The following is a 25,485-nucleotide window of genomic DNA, read 5'->3' on the forward strand; positions in this document are numbered from 1 at the left end:
GCTAAATGGGGTAGCCTCTCCTCATAGAGACCTGAGGATTTGGGTATCTAAGGGAAAACGCTCGGTCTCTCAAGTGAAGCCACTTCCGCTGACGCAGAACTCCTCTTTTTCTGAGGATAATATGCGGTGGAGCTGGTTGCCAAGTGCCTTATCTACTAAAACAAAAGATAACCCCAGATTGTTTCAACATCTTTAACCCCACATTAAATATAATTTCCTGGAACGCGGCAGGGATACACAGTAGCCCTGAGAAATTTGAATTTTTATTCTCACTAGGAGCTAACGTGATCTGTTTCCAGGAAACGTGGTGTATCAATACGTTGAATGTTCCTAAGGACTACTATGTCCTGGAAGTGCCTGCTATCCCTTCTAAGAAAGGTCACGCCAGGGGGGGTATCGCTTGTTTACTATCTAACAAATTGCAATGGAGATTTTCCCATTATATTGATCCTAGTAAATTTTTCCATGCAATAACCATTAATAACCTGTTTAATAACGGCATAAAGTCCAAAATGGTAGTTTTGAATGTTTATATTCCTCCCGAGGAGTGTTTTAATGTGATATTAAAGCAGATATTTCTATATATTGATCTAATTAAAAACGTCCCATTCCCACCGGAAATTATACTTGTGGGAGACTTGAATAGCAAAATCTCCAATGTTAGTTTGGAACTCTTCAGGAATAAATCTAAGGAAGAGGCACATAGTATCCCTCAGTCACTCTTCCCTGTTAAATCAGTGACAAATAAACGAGGGAAGGTCTTGCTTAAAGAATTGGCAGCCGTCGATGGTCTTATATTAAATGGGAGATTTCCGTCTGATGTGCCTGCAAAATTTACTCACAAGTCTCCCTTTGGGTCTTCTATCTTAGATTATGTAATCACCGACTATGGCTTGTTTCCGTTTATTCAGGACCTCAAGGTCATAGCTACTCCGTTGAGTGATCACAACATATTGTTAGTAACTATTTCTTTAAATCCTTTGTCAATCGCACCTTGGTCTATGCACGGCAGTGATGCTGCCTTCCACGCTTCTTCTGGAAGGTGCTTTTGGAATCCTAAGGCCATCAATGGGGTACAGGATTTTCTATCCAATACCCTATTAGTTTTAAATGAGTGGCGCGGGAATGAAATAGTTTATTTTATAGAATTTGTGCGAAAGATCACTTTGTATGCCAAAAAAATTCCTCGACCCAAGAATGGAGTGGTGGTTCCAAGTTTTTTGCGTAGCCTGAATAAGGAAATTAACAAATTAGTCCGTGAACAATATCTTGACAGAGTCCTGGAACGCGGAAAAGAAATTTCTAGGTTAAAAAGAAAGAGAAGTAGACTCCAGCAAAAAATAAAAAAGGAACGGGAGGATAATGTCTGGATCAGTTTGAGGGAAGCTGTTGTTCATGGCAGGATTCGAGAATTCTGGGCAATAATAGGCAGAGGGTGCGGTTCTAGAGTAAGCCCATCACCTATCCCTATAGCGGAAGAGGTATGGACTTCCTATATCCGGGATCTTTATGCAGGGAACGGGAGTTTAAATGATGTTAGTGCCACCGGTGCTATTCTGAGTAATGATTCTGACATTAGCGGCACCTCTGTGGGTTTCATTAATTATCCCGCAGAAAAAGAAATCGAGATGGCTATAAAAAATATGCGTGTTTCGGGGGCAATGGGCCCTGATGAACTCCCCATGACGGTCCTGAAATCTGATCCTGTAAGGTGGAGTAAAATCCTGTATCCCCTGTATAGAGCCTGTTTTCTGTCTAAAACTGTACCTGCCTCCTGGAGGGGAAGTATCTTGGTCCCTATTTTTAAGAAGGGAACTAGGGATAGTCCTAGTAACTATCGTCTGATTGCTCTCCTCGACTCTACCGGAAAGGTTTTTGCGAAATGTCTGTTAAAGTCCCTTTCCGTTTGGGTCGAGGAGAATAATATTTTGCCATTTGCACAGAATGGTTTCTGTAGGAACCACGGTACGCTAGATAACCTGACGGCTTTACATGTGGTCACAGATAAGTATGTTCAGGTGAGAGGTGGGGTGGTGTATGCCGCCTTTATTGATTTCTCCACAGCGTTTGACAAAGTTGATCGTGGAACGCTGTGGAGAAAATTGGCAGCGCTCGGGCTCCCACTCTATTTGTTGGAGCTGGTGAGGGCTTTACACACAGAGACCTGGTCTAGGGTCCTGCTGGGGGGCGAAAGGGGGCTATCTGATACAATCTCAACTTCGAATGGCCTTAAACAAGGCTGCTTATTGGCCCCCCTTTTGTTCTCCTTATACACGGCAGACCTTCCCGCCGCCTTGGCTGCCAGAGAGGGCATTGCCCCGGTGGTGGGGGGGGCACCGATTTCCTGCCTGATGTATGCCGACGATGTACTCATCCTCGACTTAACTCCTAAAGGACTAGCTAATCGGCTTCACGCTCTGCACTCCTTTGCGGGTGCTCATGGCATGAAGATCAATATTACTAAAAGTAAAATCATGTGTATTGCTGGTAAGAAGAGGTGCCGATTTGTAGATTATGGTTGGTTTATCGGGGATCAAAAACTAGAGGTGGTAAAGTCCTATACGTTTTTAGGGAAAATTGTTACGGCAAACCTGAGTGAGAAGCTCCATATAGAGCATTGTTCACGCAAAGCTACTGCCCACGGCAAAGGTCTAAGTTCCTTATACCTGGCAACGGGGAAACGGCACTTTTCGAGTCTATTGGAAGTTTATAGATCTAAAATCCCTGCAACAATACTGTATGGTATCGAACTTATCGAAATTAAGAAATGGGATTTTTGCCATAAGATTGAGGGGAAGCTCTTAAGATCTCTTATGTCCCTAAATACTGCGTGCTCGCTGGCAGCCTGTAGGCTTGACCTTGGCCTTAGAAGTAGTTGGGTCCAGGGACTATGTGCCCTTGTAAGATGGGTGGCTTGCCTTGCAAGAGCAGAAGTAGGGACAATGAGAGCTCTCCTCAGAAATGAATTGTTGGGTAGTTTTAATGAGTTTTCTCAACTTGTTTACAATTTTAGAAAAGCTGTAAATTTACTAAAACTTGATGAAGCTGCTCTTTTTCTGTACTCACCTTTACAGTTAAAATCGGTTTTGAAAGCAGCTTCATGGGACCTATGTTTCCAATCTGATAAAAAACTAATCAATGAAAAAAGGAATGTAGATCTTCTCCTTGACTCTTATAAGATGAAACTACCACAACCCTATGCTTTATGGACCCTTCCGCATGGTATACGTAGATTTTGGTTTCTTCTACGTTACGATTTAATACCTCTAAATCAATTATTATCTAAATGGTACGGCTCCTCTCCTTTATGCAATTTATGCAAAGAGAACGTCCAGGACTGTATGCATGTGTTATTGATATGCCCCGCGCTTCGTAAATTGCGCTCTAGATGGCTAAAAGCTATCTGTCTACGCCTTGGCATTGTCACCTTGAATGGCTTCCTCTCTGCACTTTATTCCCCTCCCAATGGAATGTTCTGCTTTCATATTTTTAACTTTTTTAAAGGTTTTCTGGCTATTTATTGATATGCTCTGGGAGATGGTTTGACGTTTTGACTTTTTTAATTTTGCTCCATATGTCAGTATTGTATTTATCCTAGGGATTATATATGATATATGTGTTGTTTTTCTGTTCGTAATGTATTTGCTTCGTGTTGTAGTGTGCATACTTTTATGGGGCCCTCTTTTGAGAGCCAAAACATAATACATAACATAAAATAAAAATAGCAGTTCGTGAATACCAAAAAAACAGTAAACTTACATTATATTTGTGGATTAGGCCCATGTTGTGTAAGTGTTTTACAAGGTATGTAGGATTGAATGAATTTGAGCTTACAATGTTTGTTTTAATATCAGGGACATCAGCAGTAGACCTGGTCCAGCAGACCATAAAACAGGCCAGCAAACAGCTCAATACATGGATCCCAAACTGACCTGTGAGCCAGCCTGTCAGATACTGCTTGACTGTCCTACAGGCCAGTCCAACCATGGCACATAAAACCAGATGCAGGGCTCTCTGCAAACCCAGCAAAGCCATTTGTGATATGGCCCCTCAGTAGGTTGTCTGAAAAAGGTTGCATGAAATTTGAATATTACATTGTGATTTGTAATATCTTCATGGATAGTTTTAAAGAAGCCTGTAATCTTTTCTTAAATAGGAACCTGGACCCCATAATTACATTCCCTGGAGGAGAAAGTTTGAGAGGATTTATTCTGGTTACCTTTCTTGTTGAAAAAGAGGCAATCCCTGGTATTAAGGTGGAGTATTTCTATTTCCTTCCATTATATAGCATAGTAGCACTAGTGAGCAAGCGATTGGTGTTACCATGAATAAGCAAAGAAACAGCATAGACAGTAGTATGAAGGGGTTATTGCAAATGTAGATGGGTAGGGCTGTAACCCGGGTGTTCTAGTCTGTAGCAGTAGCGGCTGGTTGCTTTTGCAAGTGGTTGGGCGATCAGGCGGGCACTCCTGAAATACCCTTAGGCAAAATCCCAAAGCTCTAAATCGTGGTCCATTATAAACAGTGTTTATAATGGGCCATGATGAAGAGCTCTGAAGTTGACAGTGTAAGTTTCACATGCTGTCAGGCATAAGCCTGTGGCAGCTGGCTTGCACTGAGGATGGTGAGGCGGGCGGGGGTTGAAAGGGCAGAAAAAAACGTATTCACTTACCTTCTTGCAGCTTGACATCATCCTCCTTCAGGAGTTTTCCAGAAAGCTTGTGATGTAGGAAACTGCCCTACTCAATCCTGGTGCTGTTTTAACAGCATGAAAGCAGCACCAGGATTGGATAGAGCTGGCTCTCCCAGCACTTATAAGAGCACTAGAGGCCTGTGCTTTCTCTAAACCAGCTGTATAAGACAGCTAGGTTGGAGAACTTTAAAATGTGCATGTCTAGCTGGTCGGCCCAAGATGGCCAACCAAAGAGACATGCGCATTTTAAAGTGCACAGCTCCCTGCTGCTGCAACTTGGCAGTACTTGCTCCGTCGCGTCTTGATACTTATTTCAGGACGAGTTGCTAAAATGGTAATAAATAAACTTTATAACCATTTTATTTTTCGGCTCTGGGGCTTGTGGAGCAATGCTCCTCTGCTCAAATGGATCATAAACAGTACATCTATGTGCTAATGTATATTTATTTACAATATGTTTTTTTTTATCATGAACAAATTGCTGAAACGATAACATGTAAGTTCACGTAGATAATGCAGAGATTCTTGGAGAAATCAAGTGACTGAATTAAATAATGGTAAAAATCCTCTGGCAAAGAAATTACACTAAAAAAGTTGTTTGCTCTGTAAAGTAAAACTAGTTCAGTCCAGGACTCTTTCCCCTTTTCGGTGATTGTTTGGCCTGACCAGTCTTTAGGCTGTCAATACTTCCTATCAGATGGGGATGGGAGGGGGGCTCAGGTTGCCACATATACTTAGGAATAAGGTAGGATTCTAGCGTTCACTATTGCAAAAAAATAAAATAGTTTATTCAGTTTTTTTAGTTTGTTTTGGCAACAGACCGTACACTTTTTTACAGCATTGAGGGTACTAGAATGGCTGTTTCCAATCACCTTAGCCGAGTAGCGCAATACATTTGTATTTTAGTATCAAACTGTTCTTCATCTTAATAGGAAGCTTCAGCCTTTCCTTTGTCAGCACACAGCCCGCTGTATACTTCATGTTGCAGAGTCAAAGTTTGAAGGAGGTTTCCCAACTTCAGCCAGAATTTGCTGCAGTTTCAGCTTCCCTTCTGTGTGTCCCGTGACTAGAGTCACACAACTGAGCATCATCTGAGAAAACCTATCAGGGCCTTGGGGGAGGGAAGGTTGTTGGGATGCCAACAGCATCTCCTAAACTCCGACAGTCAATGCAAGTTCGACATGTAAACATTTTTTCCATAAAGAGGGAAGTGGGAAAAACCCTGTTTGGAGAAATGTTGCTAACTTGTGTGACATCACACATGTAGAGACAATTGGTATTTGAAAATAAACAGTATATTAAAGAAAACGAAAACGTACTTGCCTACTCCTCTCTGGTCCCGGTCTAACAGTCCATCAAAAAGGCAGCAAGGGGTCTCTTAGCCAACTACTCTAACCAATTCAGATGTTGCTCTCATGCAGTTAACCAGCATGAGTGTAGTGCCAGGATTGGTTAGAGTAGGCTGGCTCAGCTCTCCTACAGGCACTGGAGGCCTATGCCTGTTCTCCACCCAGCTGTCTAAGACAGCTCAGTGGAGAGGTTTAAAGTTTGCATGCCTGGCTGGCAGTCGCAAGTGGATGGGGAGGGTGTTCCATGCCTTGGCGGCGAGGTGCCGGTCATTTTTCAGATACGGGGGACAGTGGCGAGGGCGTGGTCGGCAGCGCGGAGCTGGCGGGTGGGTGGGGGTGTAGAAGCTGAGTCGGCTGTTGAGGTACGCTGGTCCGGTGTTCTGGAGTGCTTTGTGTGCATGGGTGAGGAGCTTGAAGGTTATCCTCTTGTTGACGGGGAGCTGTGTTTGTCATTCTAAGGCAGTCCAATAGTGACTTCTCTTTAATATTTGCAAATATTTATTTCTAATCATATAGGGACAAATCACAAAATATTTTTCACCAGTGCTTTTTCATTTCTTTGGTGGGAATACTTTGTTCAAACACCTTTTACCACAGTATCATAATACCAGGATTCTGGAGGTGGCAATGTGCCATCAGAATGTTTGTTCCAATTAAGGATCCCAAGAAGGTGGAAAAAAAGAGTGTATTTAAGGGTCCAGTCAAAGTGAATAAGATTTAAGGTAAAGTGGTGAGTGGGTGGTACTAAGTGGTGGAGTTTTGAGGAATTGGTGAAGGTGGGAAATCTTGCTCTGTTGAAGGGGAACATGATATCCTTAGTTTGTTTGCCAAAGATGAAGGAGGGAAGAGTGCTGTCCTACTAAAACTTTCTAGGATTCATAATGTCCGTGCACATATTCACAAATATAACATTTCTGGGGAGGTCACTTTAATTATATTGAGTGTTTCCTTTGGTAGGCCCCTGTCGTGTCACTTTATTGTGTCTTTTGGATTGGGTTGTGACACTGTGGTTTTTGTCTGTTAAAAGTAGGATGCTGTATTGAGTTCTTTTTAATATGTGCATTGATTTATGTCCGTACATTTTGAATAGATGAGGAATCATTCTCATTCCTGTATTGAATCATTTCCTTCATGTGGGTTGGAATGCTTATTTCACATTCCAAGTCAATGGTGGCTGTGCTCTCCATGTGAGAGACAAGCTAGGGTAATAAAGTCAAACGTCAACATTTATTTTGGCATTGTATGTTTATTACAAGTGCTTCTCCCAGTGACATGTGTTAACCTACTAGCTGGATTGTTTTTTCAATATGTCAAGCTTAAGCTTTATAGACAATACAATTATAGTTAGGTAAGTCCATTGTATCGGATGAGAGTACTGGTGGTAGTTACACTTTCAGCTGTAACCTGCAATTAAGTCTCTTTCTGCATTTCGGCTGCAATATATTTCAATGCTTTTCTTCAAAACAGTGACAAAGAGCCTCATTTAATATTTGGGGGACAGAGTAATCTCCATTATCCTGGCAGAGGAATTAGTGACCCCAGTCCAAGTGTACAATGCCCAGCAAATTTGAAAATGACCATCAAGCAGGCAGTCATTTCTAAAGCTTTGGAATGGACAGGCATCACAGCGGTTCCATTCTTTGCTTTTTAACTTTTGGTTCATGGCTCTATCAGCATGATAGAGCCATCCGTCAAATGTATTTTTTTTTTCATTTTCAAAAAGAAAATCCCGAATGGGAATTTTTTATTTGGAAAAAAAGGCCTCCCTTGCCATCAGAGTTATCTCCCATGGCAAGGGGTAAATTAGACAGTTTTTAATTGCCCTTTAACGCCAGGGTTTCCCTGGCAGTGATGGGCAAGAAAAACCGACCTCTTTATCCGCCCATCTTAATTATATTGGTGTGACGCCAGGCCGTCAGAGGGGATAACCATGGTGGAGACAGAGTAGTCTTGGCCGTGGTTACACCTATGGTCCGTCATTGTGACAGAGTATCCTTACCACCAACATTGAAATCAGCCCTAAAGTCCCATTCTGAAGTAGGGCTTAAAAACATTTTTGCCTATTGCCTTGTCTGTACATCTCATACAAACTACCCACACAAGATATATGACTGGTTTTTGATCATATACACTGGAGCTGACTATGATATGGCTGTACACACCGTTATCATGAATACATTAATATGCTCGCCACTCACTTTTTAAATAATTAGACTTTAAGCATAGTTTTAATATTCTCAATTTGACAAGTGTAATATAAACGTTCTTTAACCCAAGTTACACTGAACAGTGTGACTTGACCAGTTAGTTGGTTCCATTACAGACCATTCCAGTATGACCAACGGCACAATTCATAGTCAGTAACTGATCTGCATCAATGATTCCTCCTCTGCCTTTTTTAGGTTTATGCACGTTTTTCATGAATTTCTTTGCATGCCAATAATTCTGATTGTGATTTCTTCCGATTTTTTCTCATAGCAATGGCCTTACCAATAAGGGTGGGCATAACTTGCATAATCTGCTGTAGTTTAATTACACAGTATTACAGCAAAATTACACAAGATTACGCAGAATTATACAAGAAACATAACACAGCATTTAGCTCTATTTATTTTGTAAAATGCACCCTCACTGCCAAAATTGACCAGAGGATGCATTTTGCGCTAAGAAAATTGTGCTAAATATAACAGACCATGAACAGCAGAAGCCAGCAGTTGCTGGTTCTCTGTAAGTCTGTTGCTTCTTTGCTCCTATGGCAGGTGCTTTGCCCCAAATTACACTTAATTACGTATGTGGGAATTATGGTATAATTTTCCATAGATTCACATCCAAGAATAATGCAGAATTACTGAAATTACTCTGATTACTCCAACACAATTGAAATTTTGACCAGGCCTACAGAGCACCCGCTGTCACGTCCACCTATACTGCTACACAGCTCTCTGAAGGCTTGTCATTCCTTGACACTGTGAACTATGTTCTCTGCTTGACTCATCGCCTTGAAAAAGCCCAAGGCCTGGGTGCCGTTAAGGAGCAAAACTATTTTGAACTGCCAGACACACTGTTGTCCTATGCTTTTATGTACAAGAACAGAATTTCTGACCGATATATTGAATGAATCACTCAATACACAATATAAGAATTAGTTTGAATATTGGGGTACTCTGGGTCCTCTGAGCATGTTGAATGAATTACCTTACATGAATGATATTGGGTGTTTGCATTCCATACAGGTTGTTTGCTAATTGTATATGATTATGACCTGAATATTCCCATGTTTTCCAATTCTAGAAGTTTTAGGGCTGAATTACAGTGATAGATACAAATGTTGTAAAAGAGTATTACAACCGCGCTCGTTCCGGCCTTTATATATCATACCCCATGTATATAGACTTGGGGAAAGATTAGTGTACATTTTGAGTTGCAATGTAGGAAAAAATAAAAGTTAATTTTAAAAAAGATGCACAGGGATAAGTGTTGGAAAATGAATGTTTTTACAAGTTTACTCCCACATTTTTTGGACTGATGCTTCTGGTTTATGAACTCTTGAGTGCACTGAGGCCTCCTAATCAGACTCCACTGCCAGTGTTCTAACCCAATATAAAGAATATGTCGAATTGACTACACCAACAGGCAAGGACTGATGTACTTATAATTCTCCAGTATATGGTACCCAGGCTAACAAGGACATATAAGGCACAGTGTCCACCCAGGGCTGCAGCACGGTTAGTGCCACCCTGTGCATGACAATGTACAAAATGGCTCCCATCCTATCATTGCAGACTGGAGGGCGGTAGCAACACTTTGCCACTTTAAACTAATGGCAAAGCCCCCACTTCCCTTAACAATAAATATACACATCTCCCCTAAGTAAGGCCTATAGAGCCCCAAGGAAGGGATCTGTATGTTATTAAGTAGGACATGTATTTTATTTATGTCTTAACAGCAACACTTTTTAATTGTGGTTTTGATGTTGAAGTCAAGTAGACCCATTGGCTAATACAGGGTTAGCAGCTGACCCCTCAGCCTGACTAATTAATGAATGGGACTACCTAGTGGGGTACTGTAAGGTATCAAATTCATTGTGGCATAAAACCCGACCTGATTCCCATGTCCAATTAATGTCACTACTAAAGAAATGCAACTTTTAGAAAGTTACCACTATGTGATCCACTTGTCCAGCAGTGTCATACCGACACTGGCTGCCAGGCAGCATTCTGCCCATCCGTGGAGTCATGTAAATGGCTCCTAGGCATAGGAACAATAGACCCCTGCTACACAGCAAGGTGTTACCTTCCCTTTGCAGGAAGCCACTCAGGGTATAAGCCCAAAAGGTGAACTTTAAAGGCGAAGCCAACTTTAGTGGGCAGTTAGCATCCATAATCCTGAGGGACTGCCATTTGATCAGGTAGACAGGGTGGACACAGGAGCAGAGAGGGAAATCCAGTGCCAAAGACAGTTTCCCATTAGCAGAGTAACCCTCAGGTAGTCACACCTCTAGGGTGGGCTAAAAAGTTCCTAACATCAAAGGAAGGGTTCTGAGATCTTGAGAGAGGAGAAAATAGTAGGCTCTGGTATTGCTAGATGCCATACATAGCCGGAAAGTCATCACCAAGAGGGAGATGACTTGGTAGCCTATTGGCTAGTGACCATATCATTCCTCCAGGGCACTTTCTGGTAATACATATCACACCCCTGGCACCCTCCACCCTAAATCACATCTAAACTGGAACAAGGACTGAATAATTACTGCCATGCAAACCATAGGTGGGAGCAGGTTGACATACACCACGCCGGGCTGGATAGCCATTACAAAGTACAACATGTGCTGTTTCTAATGTACTAGCACTTTGTCCATACTTTTGTGACTATTATATCACATTTATCTACAGATGTTACTATCATCTCACTCTTAATTGAAATTTGTTGGACTTATGATGTGATTCCCACTAAGGATTTACGTTCCAAAATATAGATGAGATTGCCATTAGTATTGTTTGGAAATAATTTCACAAGGCTACTACCAACTTCCTCTCACCAATTGCGAATTACGAACACATTGAAGAAGTCCTGCGTGACAGGACAAAACGCGTTGGCTGTGGCTTTTTAAGAACAAAATAATAAAGAAGAAACTTTTTTCGACTTGAGGCTCATTGGACTATAACTATTTGCATTAATGTGTTCTCTTAGAAGTGGTGCAGCCCTGATTTAGTTTATTGAAGCCTATTGGCTAGTGACCACATCATTCCTCCAGGGCACTTTCTGGTAATACATATGGCACCGCTGGCACCCTCCACCCTAAATCACATCTAAACTGCAACAAGGACCGGATATTTACTGCCATGCTTCCCCTGGACTGCACAAAGAGAGGTTGCACCATCTGCTGGGCTTCACCTGCTGCACCAGTGAGACCAGGGTTGTGGTGCAAAGCAGGGTGATCCTCTCTGTGGTGCCTTCAGGTCACAGAGCCGGCAGCAGCACAGTTGATGGCGTCATAGTGTTTTTTCTTCTGTTGCAGCACAAACCACACAGTTCCCTGTGCTGTTGGCAGATTAACCTGAAGTCTTTGAGGTTCCTGAGACTTCCAAATGGTAGACAAGCTCCACTTCAAGGCCTTGGAGAAACTCAGGCAATAAGTTGAAGAAAGTTCAGTAAAGTCCTTTCACTGCCCAAGAGAGAAGCAGCAATTGCATGCCAGCCCAACAAAGCAGCACACAGCAAAGGGTCTGTACTCTCCCTTCTTTGGAAGTCCCCTAGTCCAAAAGAATTCTAAAGTGCTGGGGGTTTAAGCCTAATAGTTATACTCCCTTTTCACTTTTACATCTTTATTCAGAAAGTCTCTCTTGCTGAGCAAAACCTTTTCTGTTCTCCCTGGTCCAGCCATACTACAGAGGGTTGAGACAGCTTTGTGCAGGGCAGCCACAGCCTATTCAGGTGTTAGTGATGCATCCTCCCACCACTCTAGCGCAGGATGGCTCATATGTAAGGCGCATCTCAGCTCCCTTTGTGAGAGTGCCTGAAATGAATATGCAAACTAGACCCTGTCAAGCTAAAACCAGACGTAGATTTCACAGGCAGGCAGAGGCACAGGATGGTTAAACATGAAAACGTCCACTTTCTAAAAGTGGTATTTTGAAACACACAATTTAAAAACCACCTTTACTAAAAATGTGTTTAATTCTGAACTTAGGGAATCTAAACTCCGTTTCTCTATCTTTTCCCAACTGAAAGTTACACGTGTAAAATGTTACAAGGCAGCTTCAATGATCCTCAATGGGAAAGACAGCCTTTCAATAGTGAAAAACAAAATGCATTGTATTTCACTTTCAGGACATGTAAAACACAACCAGTTCATGTCTTACTGTTCACATACACTCCACCCAACCCCTGGGGCTACCTTGGGTCTACCTTTGGGGTGCATTATAAGTATTAAAAGGGAAGGGTGCAGGTCGGCATGGCAGTTTAAAACAGCGCATGCAGACACTGCAGAGGCAGGTCTGAGACACCTTTGAAAGGCTACTTGTGTGGGTGGCACAATCAGTGCTGCAGGCCCACTAGTAGCATTTTATTTACAGGCCCAGCGCACATACAGACACTAAACCAGCAAAAACGACCAGCATTCCATCAAAAGCAAGAGGTTTGAAAGCAAAAACACAGGGAAACACACCAAAAGATGCCGGGTCTAACAATTATTCAGAATTATGAGAAAAAATTGTTTGTGCTTCTATTAAGGGAAAATCTCTGTTCCATCTTGAATGGTCAACCTGCCATTGGATAACAAAAATATTGAATGAACACTTTACCTATACATATAACTGGTGATGTAAGAGCATGGAACACAGAAAACCTGCTTGCTCAGTCCTCACATTTAAAAGGAGGAAGGTAGTCTAAGCATAATCTTCTTATATAAATAATGACAGCAGGTGATATTTGAAACTAAGATGGCATTGAGCTTCTCCAGCAAAAAGACGTTGAGGGGAAAGCCCATTCACTTTCTTTTTTTGTGGTAATCTATTAATATTTGAATATGTGCTCCAGTTTTCTTCCACAAAAGAGTGTAAAAGGTCTAAACAAAAGAATAATTTGAGTGGATCTTTATTGGAAGATTAAGGGACGGTAAAATGCTCTTTCACTATGGACGGGTGTTTTGTTGGTTTTGTTTGCAGTGAGAGCCATGTAATTGTGATATAAACTATTTGGTACATCTGTCAAGGGTTGCGAACTGACCTGTGCAGGAGGGCATCAGCATTACATCTATAATGAGTAAGTATATTAATTGCAAATTGCAGGAAAATGCCTCTTACTGCATGGTCATCCTGATATTTTTTTTGCACTAATGCTGCTGATTTTCTTTATGCTAACCAAGCCCCAGTGATGTGCATATTGAAATTGACTCTACTCCCAATTGGCACATTTATGCTACCTATAAGTCCATAGTTTATTGTACAAAACATACCCATGGCCCGTAAGTTAAATGTCAACTGTGAACTGCAGCACATTTTGCCACTGCTAAGGTTTAAACTGCAAATATGGCTTGTAAAAATAACCCCTTTACCCTGGCATAAACTCTCCTTGTAAATGTTAACAAGTCATATGCCCATAAGGCAGGGTGCATGATATGAATGAATGAATAAATAACCATATTTGTAAAGCACACTGCTACTCAGAAAGTGTCCCAGTGCTACGGTATATTTCTAAGGTGGAATGGGAGCAGATTCCAAATCGAGCGTTACGGACAGAAAAGGAGAATCCTCTACTTCTCTGCCTTTTAAAGTAAAGATGATATTTAAAAGAAGGATATGCAAAAATATTTAGGGCCTAATTCACAAGGGTAAACCTACACTTTTGTGTAAATGTACAATTGTTTGCTATTCTCAAATATATTTTACTAGCAGTAGTTTTACAGCTGTGCAATCTCCACACATAAAAAGTTAGGACAGTAAAAGATAGTACAGTCCTATTGTTAGACCTGGCATCTGTGACATGGATTACCCTAACTTTTTGACTTTGGAGCTCCTGTTTTTGCTGACTTTGCTTTTGCTGGCCTTCGGATTCTACACAGTTTTCCAATGCTGACCAGTGCTAAAGTTCTTTTGCTCTTTCTTAAAACCTGGTAATATTGTCTTTACCCACAACTGGCATATTAAATTTACTTAAAAGTCCTTAGTAAAGTGCACTACATGTGCCAAGGCCTGTAAATGTAATGTTACCAGTGGGCCCACAGCACAGACTGTGCTATCCACTTAAGTAGACCTTTAACCTTTAACCATGTCTCAGGCCTTCCATTGCATGGCTTTGAGGAGCAGTTTTAAACTGCCATGTAAACCTGGCAAGTTTAACAATTTGCCAGGCCGTAACTTTCCTTTTTAGTACATATAGGTCACCCCAGGAAGGTGGGGGGGCAATCAACAATTACAACGCGGTCCTTACAATGTGTTAGCATTACAACACAGTTGTAACAACGCAAGTGCTGTTACTATGCATTACCAGGGAAAATTTTACCATGCATATGCCTTTACAAAGCATGCCTTTACATTGTAAACTAATAACAGCACTGGGCACGGACTCTCAGCAGTAAGGCCAAGCCTCTCAACACGACAAAACTACACATTGAATATCCTACAACATGTATCTTAGACTTCTTTTTCTGTCTGAAATAAATCACATTTTTTACAAATCCATCACATTGTTAACATTGCACCTCGTAACAAAAAATCTTATTAAATAAAAACTTATCATAACCTTTAACATTTTCTCTTTCTCATACTCTCTTCACACTCTCTTTTATTTCATTCACCACACAACACACTCGCCCTCTTCAAATTTCAATTTCCAAAAACTTTTGAATTATTATTTGCAAGAACAGCCATGGAAAAAGATATAACAACACATGGAATCATAAATTCAAAACAGTTGCACTCTGTTTTAAATTCCTATAGCTGGAAAACAAACTGGTCTACGCGTTTCGAACTAATCATAATTGTAGAGTTCTCATCAGGACCACGTAGCTGTAAAGCAAAATGACATATAGTCTTATGTAAACTTCAATTGCCCACATGGACCTCTTTTTACTTTGTGGCTTCTTACCAAACACGCTTACCTTCAAGCTGCTCTAATCAATGAGCTCCAATGTGGGAAACTATTTTAAGAAAGCACAAGATAAAAACTCCAGATGTATCACCTCTTCAAATCATGTCTAACAAACACCACTATTCACATTTCTATTTCTAACAGGGCCTTCAAGTCAGTTATCAATTGGTTTGTTTTAATCTCGGATTCCAAGAATCCATTATTGGAATCCGAGATTAAAACAAACCAATTGATAACTGACTCGAAGGCCATGTTAGAAAAAGTTGATAAAGAGATATCAGAGTTTAGAGACTACACTATCAATCAAAAAGAGAATCAATTGAAGAAAAATAAAAAAAACTTCACTTTCAAAAAAGTCTATCCATATCTACAATCAGATTTCTACTCTAGACCGGAATCACGTAGACATCTTCAAGAATTCCAAGGAAGATCCTGAATTAATTTTATAACATTTTTTGACACCTTGTCCACCTCGAGTGACAGCGAAGGAGAGACTAGTGTCACACGGAGAAACGTGAATAGAAGAGGGTCTTTTCAGCAACAACAAGTTCCTCCTTTTTTAGGGAGAGGCCACCAAAGTGCATACAACAAACAACCATGGAAAATGTCTGCCCATCTTCAGACCTACAAAAACCAATATCACCAATATACAATCTGTCCAAAAAGATCTTAACAAAGGATGAGAAAAGCATACTTGAAAAGGGACTATCATTCGTTCCCTTTAAAAACACAGATTTTGTTAGACTAAAAACAGAGGCGATTGAATTCTGCCGAAAAATAAGACTTAAAACATTTTTTGCTGACAATCCCTTTAACCAAACCATGGAGATCACAGGCCTAAGAAAAAAATCTGCCCTCTGCCCACCTTCAAATAAAGTTCCAAAAGAGGTATTAACCTTTGAAAAAACGATTCTATTGTCAATAAAGAAAAGAAAAAAGAGGGTTCCAATATAATATATCCAAATCTGAAATGGAAGCTTTGAATAATCTTAAGAACGACACCTCTGTTATAATAAGACAGGCCGACAAAGGCAGTTCTATTGTAGTTTGGGAAACCATGGAATATACCTCAGAAGTGATGAGGCAATTGAGTGACAGCGAGTGCTATAGAAAAATCAAAAAAGATCCTACAAAGGCTGCCCGCTCTCCCCGCTGCTATTTGCCCTGGTGCTTGAGCCATTGGCCACGATTATCAGGACCACACCGCTGCTGCGTGGCATTTCCTGGGGTAAAGGCTGGGAGGACAGAGTGTCCTTATACGCGGACGACATGCTAATCTACCTTGAGAACCCGGCAGAGGGAATTCCAGTGCTGCTGGCATTGTGTGAACGACAGGGCATAGCCTCAGGGTACAAGATTAACTGGATGAAGTCGGTGATCTATATGCTGCATGGGCCCCCACCGTGTTTGGAGGTAGACTGCCCCTTGATGGTGGAAACAATCTCCTTTCGATATCTAGGGATTCGAATCACCCGAGATCAGATGACTTTTCAGGATCTCAACCTCAGGCCCCTGCTCGAAAGACTGAAGGCGGACGTACGCCATTGGCGGACACTCCCGCTGACATTACTGGGCAGAGCCGCACTTTTCAAAATGATGGCGCTACCCAGGTTCCTATATGTTTTGGAAAACACGCCGGCACTGGTCCCACCTTCCTTTTTCAAACAGATAGCGGGGCAACTGTCAGGCCTATTATGGGGAGATAAACCGGCGAGAGTAGCACAGGCGAAGCTGATTAGGGACTGGTACAGTGGGGGGATTGCACTCCCGAATCTGGAATTATATTACTGGGCAGCACACCTCAAGGTGATCAACCAATGGATGCATGCGCCGCAGGAGGACCCGGCATACCTAGCGGATAGACGTCAGCTCGGCACTACTACGCTACTTGCCCCGCTCTACAACAAGGGCCTGTCAGCAAAACTAATAGGCCCGACTAAGCACACTGTAACTTTATGGCATAAAGCCCAATCTCGTCTGAAATGGGGGGGGGGGTGCTTACACAGCTTACACCCTTGTGGGACTCTAAGGCACTGGGCAACTTGAGACGTAGTAAAGGATTTGATAAATGGGACACTATAGGGATCTCCACGGTGGGGGATCTATGGACACGGGAGGGAGTGGTCCCATTCGACACCCTGAGAGAACAGTATGAGCTGAACACCACTGAGACATACCGCTACATTCAGATTAGGCACGCATTGCTAGCAGTATTAACACCGGGAACCAACGTCCCGGACTCGGCCCCCTTGGAAGACCGGCTACTCACTGATTACATGGAAGCCAGCGCCACGTCCCTCACATATCGCAAATTGATAAATAACTTGCCTGACCCCTTACAACGCTTGAAAGAGAAGTGGGAGGATGATGTTGGGGACCTGGATGAGACAAATTGGAATGCCGCAATGGCATCACCTAGAGAGGCGGGAATATCAGCGAGATTCCGTCTGGTACAATTCAAGATACTGCACAGAGTATACTACACGCGCACCACACTTCACAAATTCCAGAGGGCAGAACACTCATGCTGCTTGCGAAATTGTGGGGAGGAGGGCACATTGTTTCACACCCTGTGGTCCTGTCCGTGTATAGCAGAATACTGGAAGCGAGTGGCACGTACGGTCGCTCAGACTTTGCAACTCCCGTTCACTCCTGACCCTAGAATTTGTTTGCTGAATGTGTGGGGCCCGACCGACCTCACGCCACAGGGGCGACTATGGGTGATCATAGGGATGATGCTAGCAAAGCGGGACATAGCACAGAAATGGGGAGTGGCTGAGACACCGACTTTGGCACAGTGGTGTAAAAATATGGACATGATTATGGTGACGGAACGGGCGATATACCAACAAAGGGCGAATCCACGTAAATGGAACAGAATATGGCTACCGTGGAATACATATAGAGGGGAGCCATGTGAACCATTGCCGGAAGAGGATGAAGGGGATAACTCAGAGGAAGATGAAGATGTAGATTGAGACCGGGCATGAGGGGAGAAAAGGAAGGGAAGGGCACGGGCATACTGGGTCTCCTAAAGTCCCTTAGGCATAAGAGATTAGGCGACTATCTGTGGGGGGAGGGATGTGGAGGCAGACATGCAATGCATAGATGGTACTGTGTACATAATACGTTTCTGTAAAACCATGTTACACACCTGGATGTTATCGTTGTTAGTTATAAAAAATGAAAAAGTTGCGATCCGGATGACAGCTGGCGGAATGTTGACGCCACTCGTCGTAATGCTTACGAGACTGAATTTGAAATTGTAATGCAACAATAAAAACAATAAAAAAAAAAAAAAAAAAAAGATCCTACACCAGAATTAAAAGTCAACTAAACTCAATTTTGGAAAAAGGCCGTACTCAGGGCTTTATGGGGAAAAAGGAATATGATTACTTGCAATGTAGAACCCAAGGATCCCTATGTTTTATGTTCTTCCGAAAGTGCACAAGAACGAAACATCGCCACCCGGAAGTCGTATAGTTTCCGGTTGCGAGTCACTCTTAGAACCAATTTCAAAATTAGTCGATTTCTTTTTGAAACAATTCATGTCCCAATTTAAATCATTTCTAAAAGATACAACGGATTTCATTAACAAATTAACAACAATTGCTTTTGAAGAAAACACACACTATCTTGTGAGATTAGATGTGGTATCATTATATACCCAAATCCCCCAAGTGGAAGGCCTATAGGTAATTGCAGCATACCTTGAAAGTAGAGAAAGACCTATACAAGTACCCACAGATTTCATCATGGAACTGGCGAGCTTTGCTCTGAGAAAAAATTGCTTCAATTTTAATGGTGAATTTTTTTATCAAATAAGGGGCGTAGCTATGGGGTGTCATTTTGCCCCAGAGCTAGCCATGTTATTCATGGCGAAATACAAAAATAAGTTCATTTACCATAATAACCCTTTTGGAGAATTCATTACAAATTGGAGTCATTACATCAACAACGTTTTCATGGTCTGGACTGGAAATGAGGAGAATTTGATCAAATTCCATGAATGGCTAAATAATCGAACACAAGAGATTAAGTTCAGCATAAACTATTCTAAGATAAAAATGTCTTTCCTGGACGTGGAGGTTTACCTGGCAGAAGGAGGTCTTGTTACAACTTTGTTTTAAAAAACAACAGACCGAAACAAAGCCCTCCACTTTCTGAGCAATAATACCAGGAATTTGAAGGAAAACCTGCCTTATGGGCAATACCTCAGAATAAAAAGGAATTCACTATAAAGATGAATACATGCTGCATGCTACAAAACTGACAGAAAATTTGAAAGATCGAGGGTATCCTAAGAAACTTCTCAAAAGGGCAATGAAGCGAGCTTGGTGGACCCCTAGAGAAGTGCTTTTGGAAAAAAAAGATAAAGTCCCTATTGAGAGAATTGTTTGTGTATCCACCTATTGTCAAAATTCAAATCTTGAGAGAGTAATCATCCAGAATTTGCATCTAGTAAAAAACTTGAATGAGACATTGAAAAACAAGCCGTTGTTTGCCTTCAGAAAAGACCAAAGTGTTGCCAACCAATTAGTGCGGGCAGCCCTGCCTCAAAAAATCAGTCTACAGTAAGATCATTTGTAGGTTTGCCCCCGATACAAGGACACCACAGATGTGGTACTTGTATTTGCTGCGCCACAACAGAAGAAGGAGTCCTGTTTCAACATAATACACTATATTGGAAACACGAGGCGTTTACCATTTGCAAATCACGCAATGTAGTGTATGGAATAAAATGCCCGTGCAACATGCTGTACATTGGCAAAACAAATCAAGAAATAAGAATGCGAATTACCCAACACAAATCTAGAATAAAAAAGAATATTTAAACAGCACCATTGGTGGAACACTGGAGATTACATAACCATACAGAAAAAGACCTTAGATGGACTATCATCTCAAAAGTGGAGCAAGACCTCAGAGGGGGCGACATTGAAGAAAAGCTATCCAGGAGAGAGGCGATGTTAATAGTGAAGTTTAACACGGCTGTGGATGACTTAAACGAAATGTCAGAAATGTATAAACTGGGTTGATGCCTTAAGGCAGCTGCCTGAGGAAATAGATGCCACATCAGTCCAATGCAGCCTGTTCAGAAACAAAGATAGGGATCCATACCATCGATTGGCATTTCATTGGCAGTACAGAGGGATAGCCAGCAAGTCCTCATGGTGATAGGTGTGACACCTATTGAAACAATCCAAAGTGAAGTACCTCAATACATATGGGCATTAAACTTGTCCTTTGGAGGAACATGAGTCGCATAATTCATCCTGGATCACATGTCAAATCTTGTTTTGACATACATCTTTCAAAAAGTGATAGGAGCAACTAGGATACTACTAAAACATTGCTATGATATAATTAAACGCACCTAAAAATAGTTTCCAAAAATAACGTCCACGTGGAAATACATTTTATGTTTTTAAAAAGACAATATTTTGTAAACAATACTTAGTATGCAATATCAAAGTCAACCATATTCTGACTTCAATATTTTGGTACCATATTAAAAAACAACATTCATTGATTATTACAGCAGTCAGTCTCCAACAGCAACATGCCAGGCAGATCACTGCTGGCACGATCAGTTATTTTCATCTGAGTTCCAGGCATGCCCGATACCTTCCTTCCTGACAGGATAGAAATATTTTGTTATAAACCAACTACAAACTTTCTGCAGAACACAAGATGCACCCTTAATGGAAACATGGCTGCAGCACTTAACAGATGAACATTTATAATAGACCTAACATTTATGTCTGTTTCTATAAGAAAATAATTTTATAGCAAAACATGTTAAAGCAAATTATTCTATAGGAAACATTTTCTAGTCGAAGTCACATTATTACAATATTATTGATCTGCCAGGTCTCTTACAGACCCATTCTTTTATTTTTCACTCGACACTAGCTCTAATAAGCTTTTCTTTAATCTTTGGAACATTGAGCTGGTCACTGGAATCTAGCTTATGGCCTTGTGAATGGCTCCATTTCTAACTACTATGTGGCTTCCTTTGAAAAAGTGAAAAGTAATTCTTGCTAAACAAAGTTCAACATATGCCTTTCTCATCTGGATTCTGAGAGCTATATGGAACATCATATCAGTAATCAAGACACTTTTTACATTTTGATGAATGGGAAAACAATGTAGGATTATTGAGAGAATAAATGCCTTACAAATATTCAGTGCTCCCTAAATGTTGTGTTAGGTAATCAAGACACTTTTTCCATTTTGATGAAAAGGAAAACAATGTAGGATTATTTAGACAATAAATGCCATAAAAATATTCAGTGCTCCATAAATGCTGTGTTAAGCAATCCTGCAAAACAATGTCCAATTAAAAAATATAAACAATAGAGAAATCATTTTGGGCCTGAAGTAGGTAATCATATATTACCGATTCAGTATTTAGGAATCGGTAAATGTGATGTAGCTAATGATTCGGTAAATATTACCGAATCGGTAATATTCGGTATTTACCGATTCGTTATTTACCGAATCAGTAATTCACATTCATTCCTATGGTCCTAGAGGCCAATAGGAATGAATGGGAAATACTGATTCGGTAAATACCGAATCGGTAATAGGGGGAAGACTTACAAGGGTGGCAGGGTGTCACATTTACACCCTGTTGCACCCCTGAATAGTGCATGGGTGCACATGTGGCACACATACATGCCCTAAGGGCATGTATGTCTGCCACATGGCACTATTAAAAAAGCACAAAATTGTTTTTTTAACGTTTTTTGATATTTACCACCAACTTGTAGTTGGTGGTAAATAACGAATCCTTAAATGAGAAATGCACTCACTTGAGTGCTCCCTACATTAGGGATTCAGTAAATTACCGAATCGGTATCTTAAGGATTTGGTAATTTACCTATTCCTTTAATTACTGATTCGGTAAATTACCGAATCCTTCAATTTGGCCTCCTACATCTAAAAAGCCTAATACCAGTCAGTAACGGCCGAAATTCGGTAATTTCGGCCGTTACCGACCGGTATTAGGCTACCTACATCTGGCCCTTTGTCTTTAGTTTATGGTCAAAACAACCAAACCAAAATGTGTTTTTAAAGTACGCAAATACAGGCCTATATAAAGGATGTTGTTTCCTTTGCTTAGAAAAGTTCCACCGCCACATATCTTCCACAGAGCTGCCGCCGTAGCACACTAGCTACGACGCACCATCAACGCCACCTTCGCATCTGGCTCATTGCCCAATGACTGGAAACGTGCAGAAGTCAAGCCGCTCCTCAAAAAGCCCTCAGCAGACTCGACGGGACCTCAAAAACTACAGACCCATCTCTCTCCTCCTCTTTGTGGCTAAAGTCAGCGAGAAGATCGTCAAAATCCAGTTCACACACTTTATCGAAGCCAACTCCAACCTGGACTCTTCCCAATCCAGATTCTGCAGCAAACAGAGCACCGAGATCGACTTCTCACCACCACAGATGACATCTGCAATCTACTCAACCAGGGCCATACTGCGGCACTCATCTTACTAGACCTCTCTGCAGCCTTAGACACTGTCTCCCACCGCACTCTCACCACCAGACTCCATGACACCGGCATACAGGGAACCGCACTCGGCTGGATCAGCTTTTTCCTCACTGGCCAAACCCAAAGAACCAGAATCCCGCCTTTCCACTTCGAAACCCATTGAGATCAATTGAGGTGTACCCCAAGGATTATTGCTCATCCCCACGCTCTTTAACACCTACATGGCCCCCATCGCTGCCATCGTCAGACAGCTTGGACTCAGCATTGTATCCTACGCCAACAACGCCCACTCATCCTCTCCCTACAAAGGAACCCAACACCACCAGACTCAGCGTCCAGGAAGGAATGAAAGACGTCACATCCTGGATGAGTAGCAGCTGCTTGAAGCTCAACTCAGGCCATACAGAAGTCCTCAGACCCACCCCCTCAGCATGGGAAAACACCTGGTGGCCCACTGCTCTCGGCAACCCCGCCACACCCACGGACCATGCCCGGAACCTCAGCATCATAATCAACACCTCCCTCACCATGACCCGACTGATCAACGCCGTCTCCTCCAAATGCTTCAACACCCTCCGCATCCTTCGCAGGACCTTCAAATTGTTACCCCCCCAGAATCCAGAAAGACTGTCTCCCACGCAATCATAACAAGCAGACTGGACTACGGAAACACCCTCCATGCCAGAATCAAAAAATCCCTGCTCCGAAAACTCCAGACCATTCAGAGCACCGCTGCCAGACTCGTCCTCGACATCCCACAACATGACCATATCACCCAGCACCTACGTGACTTCCGCTGGCTCCCCGTCAAGAAGAGAGTAACCTTCAAACTACTCACTCATGCCTACAAATCTCTCCACAACACTGGACCACAGTACCTCAATGAAAGAGTTTCCTTCCACGTACCCAATAGAATCCTCCGCTCCAACGACCTCGCCCTTGCCGAAACCCCGCACATCCACAGAGCCAGAGCGGGTTAAAGAGCCTATGCCTACATCCCGGCAAAGACCTGGAATGAACTCCAGCTCAAAATCAGATGTTCCTCCACTCTGCACACCTTTACGAAGAGCCTCAAGACCTGGCTCTTTGGCTTCACAAATTCTTGATTAATTGATTGATTGATTGATTGATTTTACTCCGACAATTATTTAGTACAGTGGTGATACCATTGTCAGACATGCCTCAATGAGTCTATATTTGAATCAGTGTAATGGAGACCTTGATTTATTCAACATAGTTTGTTTCAGAATAACAATTTGATCAGAAATGCATTTAACTCTTACCACAATGCAACTTGTCAGAAAATTATCAGAAAATATGTTCAATTTAGACATATATTAATATGCTTGATTGTGGACCAATACTAGTGTTAAATTACTAATAGGATGCTTAATTCGAAAATATCACTAGTCTCTGGAATTACCTTAATTCAATGTGTATGGTCCAGTGTAAGAATGATTTCTTTAGATGAGCTAAAAAGAGATTATAATTTAACAGACTTAGAAACTGTCAAGTTTTGAATTTAAGGACAAATCTTGCATGATATGGATTCCATAAATGAAGGAAATTTGCCCACAAATTCTTTTTAAGTTTAATATGCTTTATTGACAAATTAAACATCATAGAACACAGGGCAAAAATGTAACAATATTTGAAAATAACCAACATGTGAAATAAAAGAATGCCATATAACATAGCAGAAAGCTGTTTACATTTTAGGGTTTACAGGGGGGAAAGGAGGGAGGGAAAGAAAGGGGGTGAGATAAAACATGCTTTGAAATTAAGTATCAAAAAGAAATAAATACTCATTAGAACAAAAAAGGAATAAAGTTATCATATTTTCAGCTAAAATGTCTAATGCTAAAAGCTACTGAAGAGAAAAAAGGCAAATAAATAGAAAATCATGGAGGCTGGAAGTTTTCAGACCTGTAGTCGGAGCCATGAGTGATGGAGATCCTATTTAAATAAGTAGTTAGTGGTAACCAAAATAGGTCTCTATTTACATGAGGATTACAATAGGAGGCAAAAGAAATATCCAACCTATGATAATGACATACAGTTTTCCACCAAGACTTGACTGGAAGATTATGTGAGCATTTCCAATTGAGTGTAATTAGTTGAAAAAGCCAAAGCTAACATGAGGTGAAACAGCCCTTGTTCATGCAACACCAACCCAAGTAACTCTGATAGACTTCCCGTAAAGAGAAGATTGTTTGATACAGGAATATGTAAATTAAAAACAATTGCGATTCGAGACCAAACTTGCACCCAAAAAGAAGGGACTTGGCAGCATGAAAACAGGAGTTGGCAAAGGTCAGCTAAAGGGTGGTCGCAGAACCAGCAGGTCGCATTATTAGAGTGTGTAAAATTAGCAATGGAAAAGGGAGTAACAAATAGTCTATGGTATAGAAAAAACAGATTGAGTGGTGGACGCAGATCTAGGGATTTGTAACGATCTAGTCCATATTTTGCACCAAAAATAAGTGCTCCATTCACAACCCAAAACAGTTTCCCATGTGAGTTCCAACTCAGTTTAAGGCCGCTCGGGATCAGCAGAATTAAAGAATTTATAAATCAGGGAGGCTTTTGAGATACTGACAAGATTCTGAAAGGCGGATCATGTGTAGACAGGGAATCCTCAGGGTGAAGGGAATGAAAAACTTCCAAAATACTTCCTTGAGTTGCAATAATTTATGTAAAAATTAGCATGGAAGTTTTAAAAGTAGCTTGGAATTAGGGAAAAGAACAAGGAGAAATGCCACCAAACATGTCCTGAACCCAGATAATACCTTTACTTCTCCATGAGCACCAAGACAAAGGTCTATTGTTAATGAAGGGAAGACTGT

At 41.4% G+C, this 25,485-nt stretch overlaps 1 protein-coding gene across 2 annotated transcripts in view; it reads left to right on the forward strand.

Annotated features, from left to right (window-relative positions):
* LOC144791782 (indoleamine 2,3-dioxygenase 2-like) overlaps positions 1 to 25,485 on the forward strand; it is a 280,183-nt gene that overhangs the window by 205,467 nt on the left and 49,231 nt on the right. For both annotated transcript variants that reach the window (XM_078666549.1, XM_078666548.1), the window contains one exon: positions 4,157 to 4,256. In XM_078666549.1, coding sequence (XP_078522675.1) covers positions 4,157 to 4,256 — 100 coding nt within the window. The remainder of the gene's footprint in view (positions 1 to 4,156; positions 4,257 to 25,485) is intronic.

Source organism: Lissotriton helveticus, chromosome 11 (genome assembly GCF_964261635.1).
Source record: "Lissotriton helveticus chromosome 11, aLisHel1.1, whole genome shotgun sequence".
Taxonomy (NCBI): domain Eukaryota; kingdom Metazoa; phylum Chordata; class Amphibia; order Caudata; family Salamandridae; genus Lissotriton; species Lissotriton helveticus.